The sequence below is a fragment of the Canis aureus genome, chromosome 15 (assembly GCF_053574225.1).
Source record: "Canis aureus isolate CA01 chromosome 15, VMU_Caureus_v.1.0, whole genome shotgun sequence".
In the NCBI taxonomy this organism is placed as follows: Eukaryota; Metazoa; Chordata; class Mammalia; order Carnivora; family Canidae; genus Canis; species Canis aureus.
Genome location: NC_135625.1, coordinates 62,385,076 through 62,401,062, shown reverse-complemented (window position 1 = coordinate 62,401,062; position 15,987 = coordinate 62,385,076). Strand labels below are relative to the sequence as shown.

At 44.0% G+C, this 15,987-nt stretch overlaps 1 protein-coding gene across 4 annotated transcripts in view; it reads left to right on the top strand.

The window, feature by feature from the left end:
• Window positions 1-15,987, top strand: part of TCAF1 (TRPM8 channel associated factor 1) — a 52,289-nt gene that overhangs the window by 32,215 nt on the left and 4,087 nt on the right. For 2 of the 4 annotated variants that reach the window (XM_077850259.1, XM_077850257.1), the window contains exons 3-8: window positions 8,233-9,227; window positions 9,474-9,571; window positions 10,836-11,049; window positions 11,361-11,600; window positions 12,654-12,991; window positions 14,329-14,579. In XM_077850259.1, the coding sequence (XP_077706385.1) occupies window positions 8,233-9,227; window positions 9,474-9,571; window positions 10,836-11,049; window positions 11,361-11,600; window positions 12,654-12,991; window positions 14,329-14,579 (2,136 nt within the window). Of the gene's footprint in view, window positions 1-8,232; window positions 9,228-9,473; window positions 9,572-10,835; window positions 11,050-11,360; window positions 11,601-12,653; window positions 12,992-14,328; window positions 14,624-15,987 lie in introns of all 4 variants that reach the window. The other 2 variants (XM_077850260.1, XM_077850261.1) reach the window with 2 other exon arrangements.

Below are 15,987 nucleotides of genomic sequence, written 5' to 3'. Positions count from 1 at the left end.
ATGTTAAATGAGTTGGAATTATAATTTAAAACATCCCAGTACTAAATATAATGTGGTTTCCCAGATTGGATCCTAGAAAATATTGGTGGGAAAACTGATGAAATTTGTATAAAGCCTAAAGTTAATAGCATTTTACCAGTTTTAACTTCTTAGTTTTGGCAAATGTACCATGATAGTGTAACATGTTAACATTAGGAAAACTGGGGGAAGAGCATATAAATAAGAACTTGGTACTATATTTGTAAGTTTTATAGTTTTTTATTTTAAATTAAAATTTTTATTTAAAATGAACAACGTAAAAAAATCCCAATAAGAAAAATTAGACCCAGATAGCTTCACTGATGAATTTTATCAAACATTCAAAGAACAAATAATACTAACTCTACATAAACCCTTCAAGAAAATAGAAGAGGAGGAAAATTTTTGCAACTTGGTTTATTAAACCAGTATTTCTCTGATGCTAAAGCCAGAGAACGACATTGCAAGAAAACTATAGAATAGTATCCCTCATGAACAAAGATGCAAAAATTCTTAATAAAATATTGTAGAAAGAATAAAAGTAATACATAAAAAGGATACTGCATCATGATCAAGTATGGCTTATCCTAGGAATGCACGGCTGGCTTAACATTCTAATGTGGAAGTAATTCACCAAATTAACAGAATAGGGAGAGAAAAAAAGCATACAATTCAATATGTGTGCACACACACACACAGAGAGACACACACAAGCATTTGACAGAGTTCAGTACCAAATCCTAATAATATTTTACTTAGAAATAAAAAGGAACTTCTACTCTTTGATGAGTCAGTCATCTTTGAAAAAGCTATAGCTAAGAATATGCTTAGTGGTGAAATACCCTAAGATTGGAAACAAGACAAGGAATAATACTGCTCTTGCTGTTGTTATTCAACATTGTGCTAAAGGTCCCAGCCATTACAGTAAGGCAAGTAAAAAAAGGCACAGAGATGAAAAAGTAAGAAGTAAACCTATGTTTATTTGCAGAAAACATGCTCATCTACATAAAAAAATTATTTAAAACTACAAAAAATACTAAAATAATTGAATTTAGCAAGGCTGCAGGATATAGTCAATATACAAAAATCAATTACGTTTTTATATACTAGCAGCCAGAAATTGGTAACTGAAATTTAAAATACGGTATCAGTTAAAACAGGGCACAAAATTGTGAAATACTAATGAATAATGTTAATAAAATATATATAAGACCTATATCATGAAAACTATAAAATGTCACTGATAGGGATTAAGACCTAAAGAAATGGAGAAATATACCACATTAGTGAATCAGAACACACAATATTTTTAAGATGTCAGTTTTGCCCTAAATGATGTATAGAGTCATTGTAGTCCTAACCAAAGTGCAAATGGATTCTAAAATTAATGCAAAGGAAAGGAACTAACATAACCTAATTTCAGTATTCATTAGAAACGCTGAAGCAATCAAAATACCGTGGCATTGGCATAAGGATACGCATACAGATAATGAAACGGACTGCATGGTTCAGAAATAGACTCACAGATCCATGCTCAATTATTTTTTGGCAAAGGTGCCAAGGTAATTCAAAGAGGAAAAGAGAATTGTTTCAACATATGGTTCTGGAATAAATGGATACCCTCATGGTGAAAAGGGGAATCCTGATGCTTATCCCACTCCATACAAAACTAAATGCAGAAGCTAGAATTCATAAACTTCTATTTTTTTTGTTTGTTCGTTAAAGATTTCTAAATGAATGCACAGGAGAGATTATCTGTGACTTTAGGGTAGGCAGAGATGACCTAGATAGGACACAAAAAGTCCATAAGCCAAAAGAGGAAAAGATTAATAAATTGAGCTTCATCAAAAAAATTTTAATAATTTCTACAGTTCAAGAGACAGTATTAAGAAAACAAAAGGCAAGCTACAGATTAGAAAAGTTATTTGCAGTACCTATATCTGACAATGGACTTGCATTGAGCATACATAGAAAACTCTTACATCTCAATAAGAAGATAAACAATCCAGTAAAAAATAAATAAAAGGATAAAATATTTTAAATAGTTCACAGAAGATAAACTGTGAAAAGCCAATAAGCCCATGAAAAGATTCTCAACATTGTTAGTCATCAGAGAAATGCAAATTAAAATCACAATTAGATACCATACACCCCTCCACTAGAATTGTTCCTAAAAAAAAATCACAAATGAAGTGTTGGCAAGAATGTAGAGCAACTGGAACTCTCATACCTTACCCGTTGGGAATGTACGACGATACAACCACTTTAGAAAACAATTTCTTATAAATTTAAACCTACTCTTACCATACTACTCAGCCATCTCATTCCTATGTGTTTATCCAGAAGAAAGGCAAAACATATCTACACAAAAATTTTGTACATGAATGTTCATGGCCGCAAGCCGTAAGCTGGAGGCTACCCAAATGTTCATCAACTGATGAATGCATAAACAAAATGTGATATATCCATCCAGTGGCATACTACTCCTCAGTAAAAAGGAATGGATTACTGAGAGACTCAATAATAACATGGATGGCTCTCAAAAATGTATTCTAAGTGAAAAAAGCCAAACACGAGAGTATATGCTTTATGACTCCATATATATGAAACTTTAGAAAAAGGCAGAAAGCAAGCACGTCAGTTGTTGCCTGGGGACTGGATTGATTGAAATGGGGCAAAAGGTAGCTTTCCGTGGTGATGGAAATGTCCTGTAATTTTATTATGATTATACAAGCATATCAATGTAATAAAATCTCATCAAGATGTACACTTTAAATGAATTTTACCACATGTCAGTGAAGTTGATTTTTCAAAATTGGCATGTTCAACACAATATTAAATGAGAACAAAGTTGGAGGAATGACATTATCTGACTTCAAGACTCACTATAGCTACAGTAAACAAGAGTGTGGTATTTGTGGAAAAACAGACCAATTGAACAGAATAGAGAGCCCAGAAATAGACCCACAGAAATATGGTCATCTGATCTTTGACACAGGAGCAAAGGCCATGCAATAGAGCAAAGAAAGCCCTCAGAAACGGTCAGAAATGGTGCTGGAAATGGACATCCAGAGGCAAAAAAAAAAAAAAAAAAAAAAAGTGAATCTAGATACAGTCCTTATAGCTTTCATAAAATAACTCAAAACAGATCCCAGACCTAAAACAGAACTATAGGGGCAGCCTGGGTGGCTCAGCAGTTTAGCCCTGCCTTCAGCTCAGGGCGTGATCCTGGAGATCCAGGATCAAGTCCCACGTCAAGCTCCCTGCATGGAGCCTGCTTCTCCCTCTGCCTGTGTCTCTGCCTCTCTCTCTCTCTCTCATGAATAAATAAATAAAATCTTTAAAAAAAACTATAAAACTCCTAGTAGATAACAGAAAATAATCCTAGATGACCTTGAATATGGCTATGACATTTTAGACATAATACCAAAGATCCATGAAAGAGATAATCGATAGGCTGGGCTTCATTAAAATTAAAAGCTTCTGTTCTGCAAAAGACAGTATCAAGAGATAAAGCAAGCCACAGACTGGGAGGAAATATTTGCAGAAGACACATCTGATAAAGGGTTATAATCCAAACTATACAAATAACTCTTAAAATAACAGTAAAACAATCCAATTTTTTTTAAATGGTCCAGAAACCTTAACAGACACTTCACCAAGATGTACAGATGTCGGATAATCATATGAGAAAAACACTTCACATCCTGTGTCATCAGGGAAATGCAAAGTAAAACGATAAGGTATCACTCTGCCGAAAATCCAAAACACTGACACCACCAAATGCTGATGAGGATGTGGAGTATCCGGAACTCTCTGTTCATTGCTGATGGGAATGCAAAACGGTACGGTCACTTTGGAAGATGGTTTAGCAGTTTCTTACAAAACTAAGCTGCTTCTTACTGTAGGATCCAGCAATCACACTCCTTGCTATTTACGCAAAGGAGTTAGGGCCACACAAAAACCTGCCCACGGATGTTTGTAGCAGCTCTGTTCATAACTGCAAAAACATGGAAGTAACCAAGATGTCCTTCAGGAGGGGAATGGATAAATAAATTGTGGCATGTTCAGACAATGGAATATTATTTGATGCTAAAAAGAAATGAGCTAATAAGCCGTTAATTAACAGACGTTCCAATCATACATTCTGATTCCAACTATTTTCAATTAATGTATCTTTGTAACTATTCCTTGACAATATTTAGAACCCTCTCATTTTTTTTTTCCATGATGGCATTCTGTTCCAGTCTGTGAACATACCATAGTGTAGTCAACCAGTATTGAATCAATGGGCGTTCACGTGGCTTTCCATTTTACTGGAGTTGTGCCTTTTGGCTGATTTTCTAGAGATAGAATTGCTAGGTCAAAGAATAAATGTTTGCATATTTTTGTTAGAAATTGCCAGATTCATCTCCAGATTGGGTTGCATCACTTGGCCTTCTCACCAGCAATGGAAAAAAAATGCCTATTTTACCCACACAAGTCCAACAGAACAGTTATCTGACTTCTGAATTTTTGTTAGTCTGATAGCTGGGAAATGGTATCACAATGTAGTTGTAATTTACACTCTTTTTCTCCAAGTCAGTCAGTGCCTGAGTCATTTGTGGTTTTCTTGTGGTTGCCAACTGTCTTTTCACATGTTCTGCCTGTTTTCTGATGTGTTTTTGGTGTTCTCCTCAGTTTAAGGGTTCCTTACAGATTAGGAATATTCATCTTTTATCTGTGGTTTATAGGGTGCTTGCCTTGTGAGCGAACTTAGTATTTTTGCCAATCAAAAATGTTTACGTAGCTAACGTTATCAGTCTTTTCTATCATCACATCTGATTTGGGATCATGCCCAGATTGTGAGATTCCACTCTTGGTTTCCTATAGTACTTGTGTGGTTTCCTTTTGAAAAATTTACTTTTCTGGTGCATTTGGAATCTTGTCTGGTGTGTTGTGTAATGTAGGGTATCCTATTTATCTTTTTCAAAATGCCTGTCCAGCCCTCCCAACAACATTTATGAAAGTATCGGTCTTTTCCTAATAATATAAGATGCCACCTTTATTATAAACTAACTAGTAGCCATATTTACTGCTGCCTTTATTTTTTAAATATTTTTAGATCTGAGTTGAGAATTAGCTAAATTTTATAGTCTACATCTCCATTCAAATCAAGAACTTCCTTTATCTCTTTAATGCACTTTCCATGCTCACCCCCTACCTCCCGCGTTTTGTTGAAATCATCTGGTATTTTGGTTCCAATTGGATTTTGCCTTGGTTTCATTCTTCCTGTGTTATCATCCTGGCTCTACTAACTTGGAATTATTTCTTAGCAACAGCAGGTGTCATTGGACCTTTATCAGCAGTTTCTTGGCATTCGTTATAAATTATACTGATATCCTTGCCCACCACTGTTTTGTGAAGCCAATTTGTTCCTCTGTTGTATTTCTTTTTCTTTTACAGACCTACAGGGTAACCTCAAGTAACTTTTTGGGAAAACTTTCATGAGTGGTACATTTCTAAGCCCTTGGTACGGTTTCAGGATTTCCATGTGCCAACAAAGAGTCTTAGGAGGCTAATTATCAGAGTATTTGCACTGCCCTCAAATACGTTGTTTTTAGGGCACTGGTTTCACTTGTTTCTTTGTACGTAATTTCTTCTCTTTTGCTTTGTTTTCTTTCTGATGGCCTTCAAAGCTTTTTCTTTGTTTGAAGTTCATTAGTTTATCGGTAATCAGCTAGATCCTGCTCTTCATTTCATTTACCCTACTTTGCATTCAGGGAGTCCTGTCATTCTAAGGAATAAGATCTATTTTTCAGTAAAAGGCAATTGCATGTAATTGTAGGTTTGTTGCTACTTTCTTCTCTTTCTGCTTTGCTTTTTTAACTCTTGCTTGCCAGATCTTCTCCTTGGTCCATCCTTCTCAACTTTTTCTGCTAATGATTTTCTTTTTGCCTTTTAACACTGCTCTCTGCAATTACCACTTGACTCAGTTTTACCATTGACCTATTCATAGCGTTTCTATCCATCAAGATTTACTTTCTGTCCATATATTAAAATTGAGATGCCTGTTTGGCAATTGTATTTTTATTCTAATGAGTAACTTTTAATAGCAGTAACTTCTTTTTTCTTTTGAAAAGAGAGATAATACCTCATCTCAGAACTCTCCAATGATATACAGCATTTGTTTAGGATTTTCTTCTCCACTTATCACTCTTATTTCCTAGGGTGTTGGCTTTCTTTGGTTAGGTCAGTGCTTCTCTTTTATGCTGTTACTTTTCATCAAATATTTGGTGATTCTTGTTTCTTTAAATGTTAAATGGCATTGAAATGCTCGATTGATCATTATTGGTTACTGAAGCGTATTTTCTCAAGACAAATGATAATCCCTCTTTTTGTTTTCGTGATCATTTTCTTTCACATATATGCAGTTACAGATTCTTCTGTGCTCATGGATTTCTGATCTGTCTGATTCCATTTGATTTATATTTTCGGTAAATTCTTACTAGCATAGTTTACTGATTGTGCCCTTTTCAAAACAGAGTATAATCATGAATTTATTCTGATTTTAAAATTTTTGTTTCATTTCAGATGAGAATGAGAAAGAAAAGTAAAAATCCAGTTCATATTTTTTTCAGTTTATGAAACAAAAATTTATCCCCCTCTGCACATAAGTCATGGCTGTTAGAAATAACAGATAGATGTCTCTGAGGGTGTCCCCTCTCCCCGACCCAGGCTAAGCATGAGCAGGACCTCACCTAGGGACATTGTCTAGATGAGATCCTAGTGATTGAGTGTTTGGGCCTCAAGTTTGCACATTCGATATCGGCCACCTCATCATAATAGGCTAGTGTATAAATCTTGATGCCAGTATTAATCTAAAACACAGTAGCCTACCTCTTCACTGACTTCATTTGTAAAATAATTGCATGAAATTTATAAAAACTCATTATGAGAATTAAAACGTTTTTCACTTAATTTTGTATACATGTAAAGTAATAGAAACCTTAAAAATTATTTTTTTAATTTTAGAATCACAGAATTAAAGATAGCCTGTCCAAGATATTGCTTGAGAAATGAATAGGTCACAGAACTACAACATTCTGCTTGGCCTGACCCATGATTTCTTTGTTTAGGCAGTCAATCATCAGAAGTAAGATTATAAATTATAGTGGTTTAGTAAACTTGGAATCAGAGCAGGAAGAGCTAGTTGAACGATTTCAGTGGTTGGTGCTTCAAGGAGCTGGAGAGGCAGTAGTAAGGTGATACTTTTGTGTTCAGGAAAGGATCATACCTACTAAGAGTACCAGTTTCCCATCACTTAACTGGAGTTCTTACAACCAAGAGAGTGCAACACAGATACGCCATTAGGCTGTCTACTTGACTTGTTTTTCAGTATTTGCATGCAGCTGCCTTCTCATCCTGTAGTTGCCACACCTTTACCTAACAAAACTGGCATAACCAGCTCTGGGATCTTCCGGCTGTTAGAGGTCACTGTGCCTCTTCCCCCCTATTGATCCCCTAGGTACCCAGGGCTGCATCGCCCATTTGGGGGACATGGCAGTCCTGAAGTCGTACAGGAGTTTGTTACTCACAGACGGGTACAGATGGTCCTGAGAAACCCCTTATAGCATGGATATGGGACTCCTGAGAGTCGGCAATGAGTGGATGGAGTGCTGCGAGTAGATGGTCAATCCTTTTGAGTTCAAGTAACCAGAGGGTCTCTACTAGAGTTGAAGCCAGCCCACTCCTCTGCCCCACCTTTTGAGATAATAGTGATTCTTCAATGGTGCCACCAACTCAGCCCTCCATTGACTTTATTTGCAGAAAATTGGCTGCATGAAATTTACAAATGAGACTCTTTATAAGAATGAAAACATGATTTCCCATTCAGTTGTTTACATCATGCCCAAAAGGCTGAAATAAACACTGCAACCTAGAATATTTATGCTATGATATTGGGTAAGCATGGCACGGCTTCCCCTGGGATTTCCTTTGGAGACTTTGCATTGCAAGAGGGGGCAGACCAGAATTGATGTCCCTGTGTCTTCCCTCAGACCAGCCTCCACACCCAGTCAGGGCAGAGACGCCCACTTTATCCTCCCAGCAGTCCTGCGAGAGCTAGAAGTGATCACATTAGTAAAGCTGACACTTGCTGTGTGGGGCGCGCTCTCTGTTCCCAGAGCTTCGTGTGGCCACTCCTTTAATAGACAATGCCTGTGTCTTTTGCAGCTGTGAAGACGATCTCTCCGAGGACAGAGAGGAGCTCCTGCACGGGATTTCAGAGCTGGACATCAGCAACTCGGATTGCTTCCCGTCCCAGCTGCTGGTGCACGGGGCTCTCGCCTTTCCCCTGGGGTTAGATTCCTACCACGGCTGTGTCATAGCGGCTGCCCGCTACGGCCGGGGCCGCGTGGTCGTGACTGGCCACAAGGTGTTATTCACGGTGGGCAAACTGGGCCCCTTTCTGCTCAATGCCGTGCGCTGGCTGGACGGGGGCCGCAGAGGCAAGATCGTGGTGCAGACGGAACTGAGGACACTGAGCGGCCTGCTCGCGGTGGGGGGCATAGACACCAGCATCGAGCCCCACCTGACCAGCGACGCGAGTGTCTATTGCTTTGAACCCGTGAGTGATGTGGGGGTCAAGGAGCTGCAGGAGTTTGTAGCTGAGGGCGGGGGGCTGTTCGTCGGAGCCCAAGCGTGGTGGTGGGCCTTCAAGAACCCCGGAGTGTCCCCTCTGGCCCGGTTCCCAGGAAACCTCCTCCTCAACCCCTTTGGCATCAGCATCACCAGCCAAAGCCTCAACCCAGGGCCCTTCCGCACTCCTAAGGCAGGGATAAGGACCTACCACTTCCGTTCCACCCTGGCCGAGTTCCAGGTCATAATGGGCAGGAAAAGAGGGAATGTGGAGAAAGGCTGGCTGGCCAAGCTGGGGCCGGATGGGGCAGCTTTCCTCCAGATCCCCGCCGAAGAGATCCCTGCCTACATGTCTGTGCACCGGCTCCTGAGGAAGCTGCTGAGTCGGTATCGGCTCCCGGTGGCAACCCGAGAGAACCCCGTCATCAATGACTGCTGCAGGGGTGCTATGCTTTCCCTGGCCACTGGCCTGGCCCACTCTGGAAGTGACCTCTCGCTGTTGGTGCCGGAAATCGAAGACATGTACAGCAGCCCCTATCTGCGTCCCTCCGAGTCTCCCATCACCGTTGAGGTCAACTGCAACAATCCTGGTATGGAATTGGGGGGCGCGGGGTGAGCGCTCAGAGTGGGGGGTGTGGAAGTGGGGCCATCTCCACCCGTGGCCGGGCGCTGTCAAGGAGATGGGGGTGGGGGTGTCAGGTGACATTTGCAAGAGTTGAGTCGGGGCGGGCATGAAGAGAGAGAGCCGTGTGGAGCTCCCGAAGAGGCTGTGTACACTCTGGGGTGAGATGGTGTCATGGGGGAGGGATCAAGGGACCATTCCTGTGCTTTGGCAGGCACCAGATACTGCTGGATGAGCACTGGGCTCTACATTCCTGGAAGGCAGATCATAGAGGTCTCGCTGCCTGAAGCTGCTGCCTCTGCTGATCTGAAGGTAAGGCCGTGCCCTGTGGCCACATCACGCAGAACCCAGATATCCTGGCTTTCACGGTTGCCGTCTTGTGTGATCTCACAAAAACCCTGTTGGCAACGTGGCATGTACTTTTACCCCATTTTAAGGGTGAGGCAAATGAGCTGCACGTTGTGTGTCAATGATATTCCAATCAATCCACCAATAGATCTGACACATTTCAGAGCCCAGGGCTCCATCCTAACCAACGTCTGGCTCTTAAGTTTTGTGCTTTTCACTTAGGTCCTAGAGTGGGGAACAAGGACAGCACCAAACAGGGACACATGGCTGGCTCAGTCAATAGAGCATGTGACTCTTACTCTCAGGGTTGGGAGTTCAAGCCCCATCATGCCATGGAAACTCCTTTAAAAAATAGTAATAAAACTTTTTTTTAAAGAAGATAATTCCATAAAAAATTTAAAAAGCTGAAAAAAACAAAAAGCAGCAGATGGAGGGCACCCTGGCACGCAGGAGTGTTCAGACAACCTCAGTCCCCTTTTGGTGCCTGGGGAAGGCGATCTCCTAGTGGAGCACAAGGTTTTCCTGCATCTTCCCTGGGACACTGAAGACTGGTCCCTGCTTCCCCGGTCCACCTTCAGTCTGTCGCTTACACATACACACACACACACACACACACACACACACACACTGATAGAAAATTAAAGAGCCATCCTGCTTTGTCCCCCGTGAGAGTCTTTTGACTGGTAGGATCTGCGCTGTGTCTGCACCTGTCCTGGAACATGTTTTGCATAAACCTGGGAGGAGAATCCCAGGACTCCACCCAGTCAGGGAGCTGCCGCATGGCCGGGGAGGGGGTCATTAGAGAAGGGGAGGAGCTGAGTCCACCCTCCAGTTTTATCAGCCGATCACACTGCCTCCCACTGGGAGTCAGCGAGGTCCCCTCTGCCCCATTCCCAAGGCCAGAATCACCACAATGAAACAGGCAACCCAGGATTCGGTGGGTTATAGAGACACCCAGGGTGGGGGGCCGCCCTCCTCAGCATTAGCCTGGGGGGCTATACCAGGTGTACCTTGCTCCAGCATCTCAACATGACCCTATGTGGAGCTGACTCCCCTGGGAGGTCATTTATACAATTCAGTCCGCACAGCCTTGAGGAATGATGGAGTTGCGTAGGCTTGCATGGGGTTGTGACCCAGAGACCCTTCCTGCCCTCACCTCCTGGGAGCCTCCTGCTTTCCACTTGCACACAACCCAGGGTGACTCTGAGGGGGGATCTCTCCGCTCCAGATACAGATTGGCTGCCACACTGATGACCTGACCAGAGCCAGCAAGCTGTTCCGAGGCCCGCTTGTGATTAACCGGTGCTGCCTGGACAAGCCCACCAAGTCCATCACCTGCCTCTGGGGCGGCCTGCTGTATATCATTGTGCCTCAGAGCAGCAAACTCGGCTCTGTGCCCATCACTGTCAAGGGGGCCGTGCACGCCCCGTACTACAAGCTGGGTGAGTGGAGCTGCGGGGTGAACCCCAGGGGAGTGGGAGAGCCAGGGCAGGAGATCATCTGGGGCTGTTTGGTGTAGGAAGAGAGAAAGTCCAGGTTGGTAGAGGGGAGGGAGCTAGGTTTCCTTAGATTCAGCTTTGGGGCCAAGCGGATTAAGACCAAACCACATTCATGGGGCCTTCGTAGAAAGAGGACAAAAACGGGGATATGGTCACTCGTGACCTTGGTGCTCTCCTCCTGGAGTTCAAGTTGTACGTTTTAACATAAGGGATTTAGGAAAGTGAGTTTCGAGCCCCATGACCTCTCTTCCCAGGGGAGACCTCCCAGGAAGAGTGGAAGAGGCGTATCCAGGAGAATCCAGGTCCCTGGGGAGAACTGGCTACGGACAACATCATCCTGACAGTGCCAACCGCCAATCTCCGTACCCTGGAGAACCCTGAGCCGCTGCTTCGCCTCTGGGACGAGGTGATGCAGGCTGTGGCACGGCTGGGGGCCGAGCCCTTCCCTTTGCGTCTGCCTCAGAGGATCGTTGCTGACGTCCAGATCTCAGTTGGTGGGTACTCTGGGGGAGCCAGCCCTCTGTGCATGCTGCGCCTGGCGGCCTTCCTGTTTCTCCTGCAGCGGGCAGCCAGCGTGGTAAACATGCTCTAGCAAGATATAGAAGATGCAAACCTTGCTATCTAAATGGAAGCGGGGGGATGCATCAAAAAAAACAAAAAACAAAAAACAAAAAAAACCTCAACTGTATTCCCCAACAGAAAATTGGAAACTCCCTAAATGTCCAGCAGGACAGAGTGGGGAGGTAATATAACGTGCATACCTTCCGACAGACACTGAAGGACACATTTAAAGTGATATTTTGATGGCATGAGGAACATTTGATGGGATTATGTAACACAAGAAAAGCAGGCCGTGGAAATGGGCGTGAGCAGTATATTAAAATATGAACAGTTTAGGTCAGCATGTCAAGAGAGAGCTTCCAGCGGTGGAAATAGTGCAAGAACGAAGTGTAGGCTTTCGCCACAGCCCCATCGGCGACTTCCAGGAGAAAATAAAAGTGGTTGGGGGGGCCTCCACCGGGGTTACAGCTGTTGGGAGAAGGAATCTAATGACTTTGAGAAGAGGCCTTATGAAGAGATCTCTGCCAGTGGGGTCGAGAAGCATAACACATCAGGGGTGTGTAGAAACAAGAAAACAATGGAAATTCCTTTCCACCCCGGTTTTGTTGCCTTATGGAGATGCTCCCTAGGAAGAGCATCAATGCAGGCAACTCCGTAGCTAAATAATGAGAAGGGGAAGCCACCATCAAAGAGTTCTCAACTTTGAGAAAAGAGTATCATGAGACAGGTTCACACGCCAGGACACTCACGAAAATGGAAAAGCTGAAGAGTACGTGGAGGGCTGTGGGTGATGCACATCCGTCCTGAAGCCGCGTGCTCTCGGGTCAGAGTGAGGGTGGAGGCACGATAACAGAAAGAGAGGCTGAGGGAGAGCCCTGGTGGGTCTTTGCGTGGATTGCCCTTCTGAGCATTACGGGCTTCTGGAAGTTCTGATAAGGACAGGTGGGGAGCGTTCTCACCTCTCTTCCTCCCTCCTGTGTTCCCAGGCTGGATGCACGCAGGGTACCCCATCATGTGCCATCTGGAATCCGTGCAGGAGCTCATCAATGAGAAGCTCATCAGAACCAAGGGGCTGTGGGGCCCTGTCCATGAGCTCGGCCGGAACCAGCAGCGGCAGGAGTGGGAGTTCCCGCCACACACCACCGAGGCCACCTGCAATCTGTGGTGTGTCTACGTGCATGAGACAGTCCTGGGCATCCCTCGAGGCCGTGCCAATATTGCTCTGTGGCCTCCAGTTCGGGAGAAGAGAGTCCGAATCTACCTGGGCAAGGGTCCCAATGTGAAAAACTGGAATGCGTGGACTGCCCTGGAAACGTATCTACAGGTACTGGGCCAGAATGGAGGGGGGTGGGAGACCCCACTGCGGGGACCACCTGGCATGGCCTCATTAGGGGACATTCTAGTGACCCCAGGGTGGACTTAAGTGCCTCAGCTGCACCCTCACACCATGACTTTGAGGAGATTCATGAGAGGAGATAGAAAGCACTAAGAGGTGAAGACGGTACTATAAATACGGTTACCATGGCTAGCTTTGACCCCACACATACCTGAGACTGGAGCCAAACCATGTCCTGTTTGAATAGCGATCTAACACCAAATACCCTGCCCGTTCCCACCCCCATGACCTCCCCCTCCCGGGCACACACAGGATTTGGGACGGAACCTATGAGGCAGGTCCTCTCATTGCCTCAGTTAATCCAAGATTGTTCACTGGCCTGCACATGAGGTTGCCCCTGCCTTTGAACGATTGTCCACCAGCCCCGTTCCTGGCCCCCAGGCCCTGGAGCAGCTCCCAGGTCACGGTGCAGAGTCCCACCACCTGGGTTTCTGGAACTCAGTCTCCAGCCAGGTTCTTCCACCTGCCCCAGTCCCTCTCTGTTTGTACCCTCTGTCCCGAGAACGATAGTGAAACTGCCTGGAGACTCGAACTTTGTCACTGGGGCCATTTTACCCCAGGGACAGAAGTCGCTCACCTGTGAAATGCAGCTGAGGTTGTTTCAGAGAACTGCTGATGTCTGTCCTAACGGTGAGGCGCCATAACCCAGCCTCACACGGGCTATTTCCAGTGGCCTCGGGGACAGCTGCCTTTTCCTGAAATTATGCCTTACTTACCTTAATTCTAGCCGCCTGGACTAAATAGAGTCTCCTGTTTATACTGGACTCACTTTTTTTTCTGAAAGGCTATGTTAGCAGCCTTGCAGATTGGTGCAGGCCTGCGACTGATGCAGGTCATATCAGGGTAAGGGGAGGGGGGGCTTATTGGAGTTATTGGAGTTTCACTTTGCAGCTATGAAAGATACAAGGATTTTTTTTTCCCACTTCGGCCGGTTTTAAATCCTTGTGAGATACCCTGTCGACACTTTCACAATCCAGTGAGCTACAGGAACAATGACCTAGGTCGTAAATACTGCTACTAATCCTTGCAGTTATTAGCACAGCCATCCTTGATTGAGGATCTGCTCTGTGTGAGCGCTGCACTGCCCAGAGGCCCTTCTTAAGAGAGTAACCTGTCAGGCCAGCAGCTAGAACAGGAGAGGGGGCCAGTGACAGAAATGAAACTGGTATTTTAGGGGCTAAATACATTACATTAATTTGTTATAGTGTTTGTTGGGTCTTCTTTCGGTGAATTAAATGTCTCCTGCTGCTGCTTTCTGTCCCCAGCTACAGGAGGCTTTTGGTTGGGAGCCATTTATCCGTCTCTTCACGGAGTACAGGAACCAGACCAACTTGCCCACAGACAATGTTGACAAAATGAATCTGTGGGTGAAGATGTTCTCCCACCAAGTGCAGAAGAACCTGGCTCCGTTCTTTGAGGCCTGGGCCTGGCCTATCCAGAAGGAAGTGGCTACCAGCCTGGCCTATCTGCCTGAATGGAAGGAAAATATTATGAAATTATACCTCCTCACACAGATGTAAGGAGTGCCCAGCGAGGTGGCAGGTAGAGAGGTTTGGGGAGGTAGGCAGAGATGGGGATTCACTCCTCGACCTCTGTCTCTTAGGGTTCTAGCCTTGCCCTCTTGGCTCATTGCCCACATATCTTCCTACCTAGTTCCATCTCTAGAAAGTGGGTTAAGAACACAGCAAAAAGGGGAATCAGAAATCCTTAGGAACAATGCCTTCTGTTTATGAGCCTCGTTCCTCTGCTCCCGGATTCCCTGCTGGCCCTCTGTTGGCCTGGTTCTGAGAGCTTTGGCACCTGCTTCTGTGCCAGCCCTTGGTTTACCATGATGGGCCGTGGCCCTTGGGGGTGGTTCCCATTCTGATATCCTGAGGACTCTCTGGGCTTTTATTTTTGATCAGCTATTCCAGAAACCTGCCCATAGAATCCACTGAAACACAAATTTACTAGGATAACGAGATAGTTCCTTGATATTCTGTGGCTTAGGTAGTTTTCAAAGAGCTTAAAAAGCAATCTGATATAGTAAAAAGAGCCTGTAGGTAGTGTTAGCTCTTGGGAAGGTCATTGTGTCACTACTCAACATTTCTTTGTTTGTGAGATGAGGACAAAAATCCCTACCTCACAGGGTTGTCAGGAAGACCCAGACCGATAGTCCTGAAGAGGTCTGTGAATGCAGTGCTTGTATATCAAGGGATTCCTCTATGTTCTGCTGGTCCACAGAGTAGTAAGCTTAGTACTCCCCTTTTCTCACCATGGCCTGGTAGTTAAGACCATCATCTCTCACAGTAGACTCCTTGTATCCAAAGCCTGGTTCTTTCACCTATTAGTCAAATGACTCCTTATCAAATGGGATCTATTTCATTGAATTATTGTGAAGATTAAATTTTAGTCCTTCTAAAAGGAATTAAACAGCATCTGGCGGTTGGTAGGTATTGAGAAAATGCCAGCTGCCATTATTACTGTCTAATTAACAATAATTAATCATTTTAGAGCTAGACTACCCTTTTAGATGGCATTTATTGCTGCAGTGTGATCCATCGAATCCCATCCTAAATTTTATACGCCAGCCTCTCAAAACACCTAGGGGTGTTGCTTTATGAGCTACAGGATCTACAGGACCCATAGGCTCTAAATTTACAGTGTGGTCTTCATAGCTTCTTGGGTTTTTATCTCTTTATTCAATTCCATCTTAAAGGTGAAATTCCTTCTTTGATTAAATCAAGAATGGGAGTCACTTGAAAAATCAGAACAAATGCATAAAGGCATTTGTTTTTAGCAAACAATGGGCATCCGACTTAGTGATGATGTGTATGTTTCTGTAGTGACACAGATTCCTATCACTGCCCAGAGTTCTTTACCAGTTGGCAGATAAAGTCCACACACATAGAGAAATCTTGACTTTCGAACCAGATAACTGGATA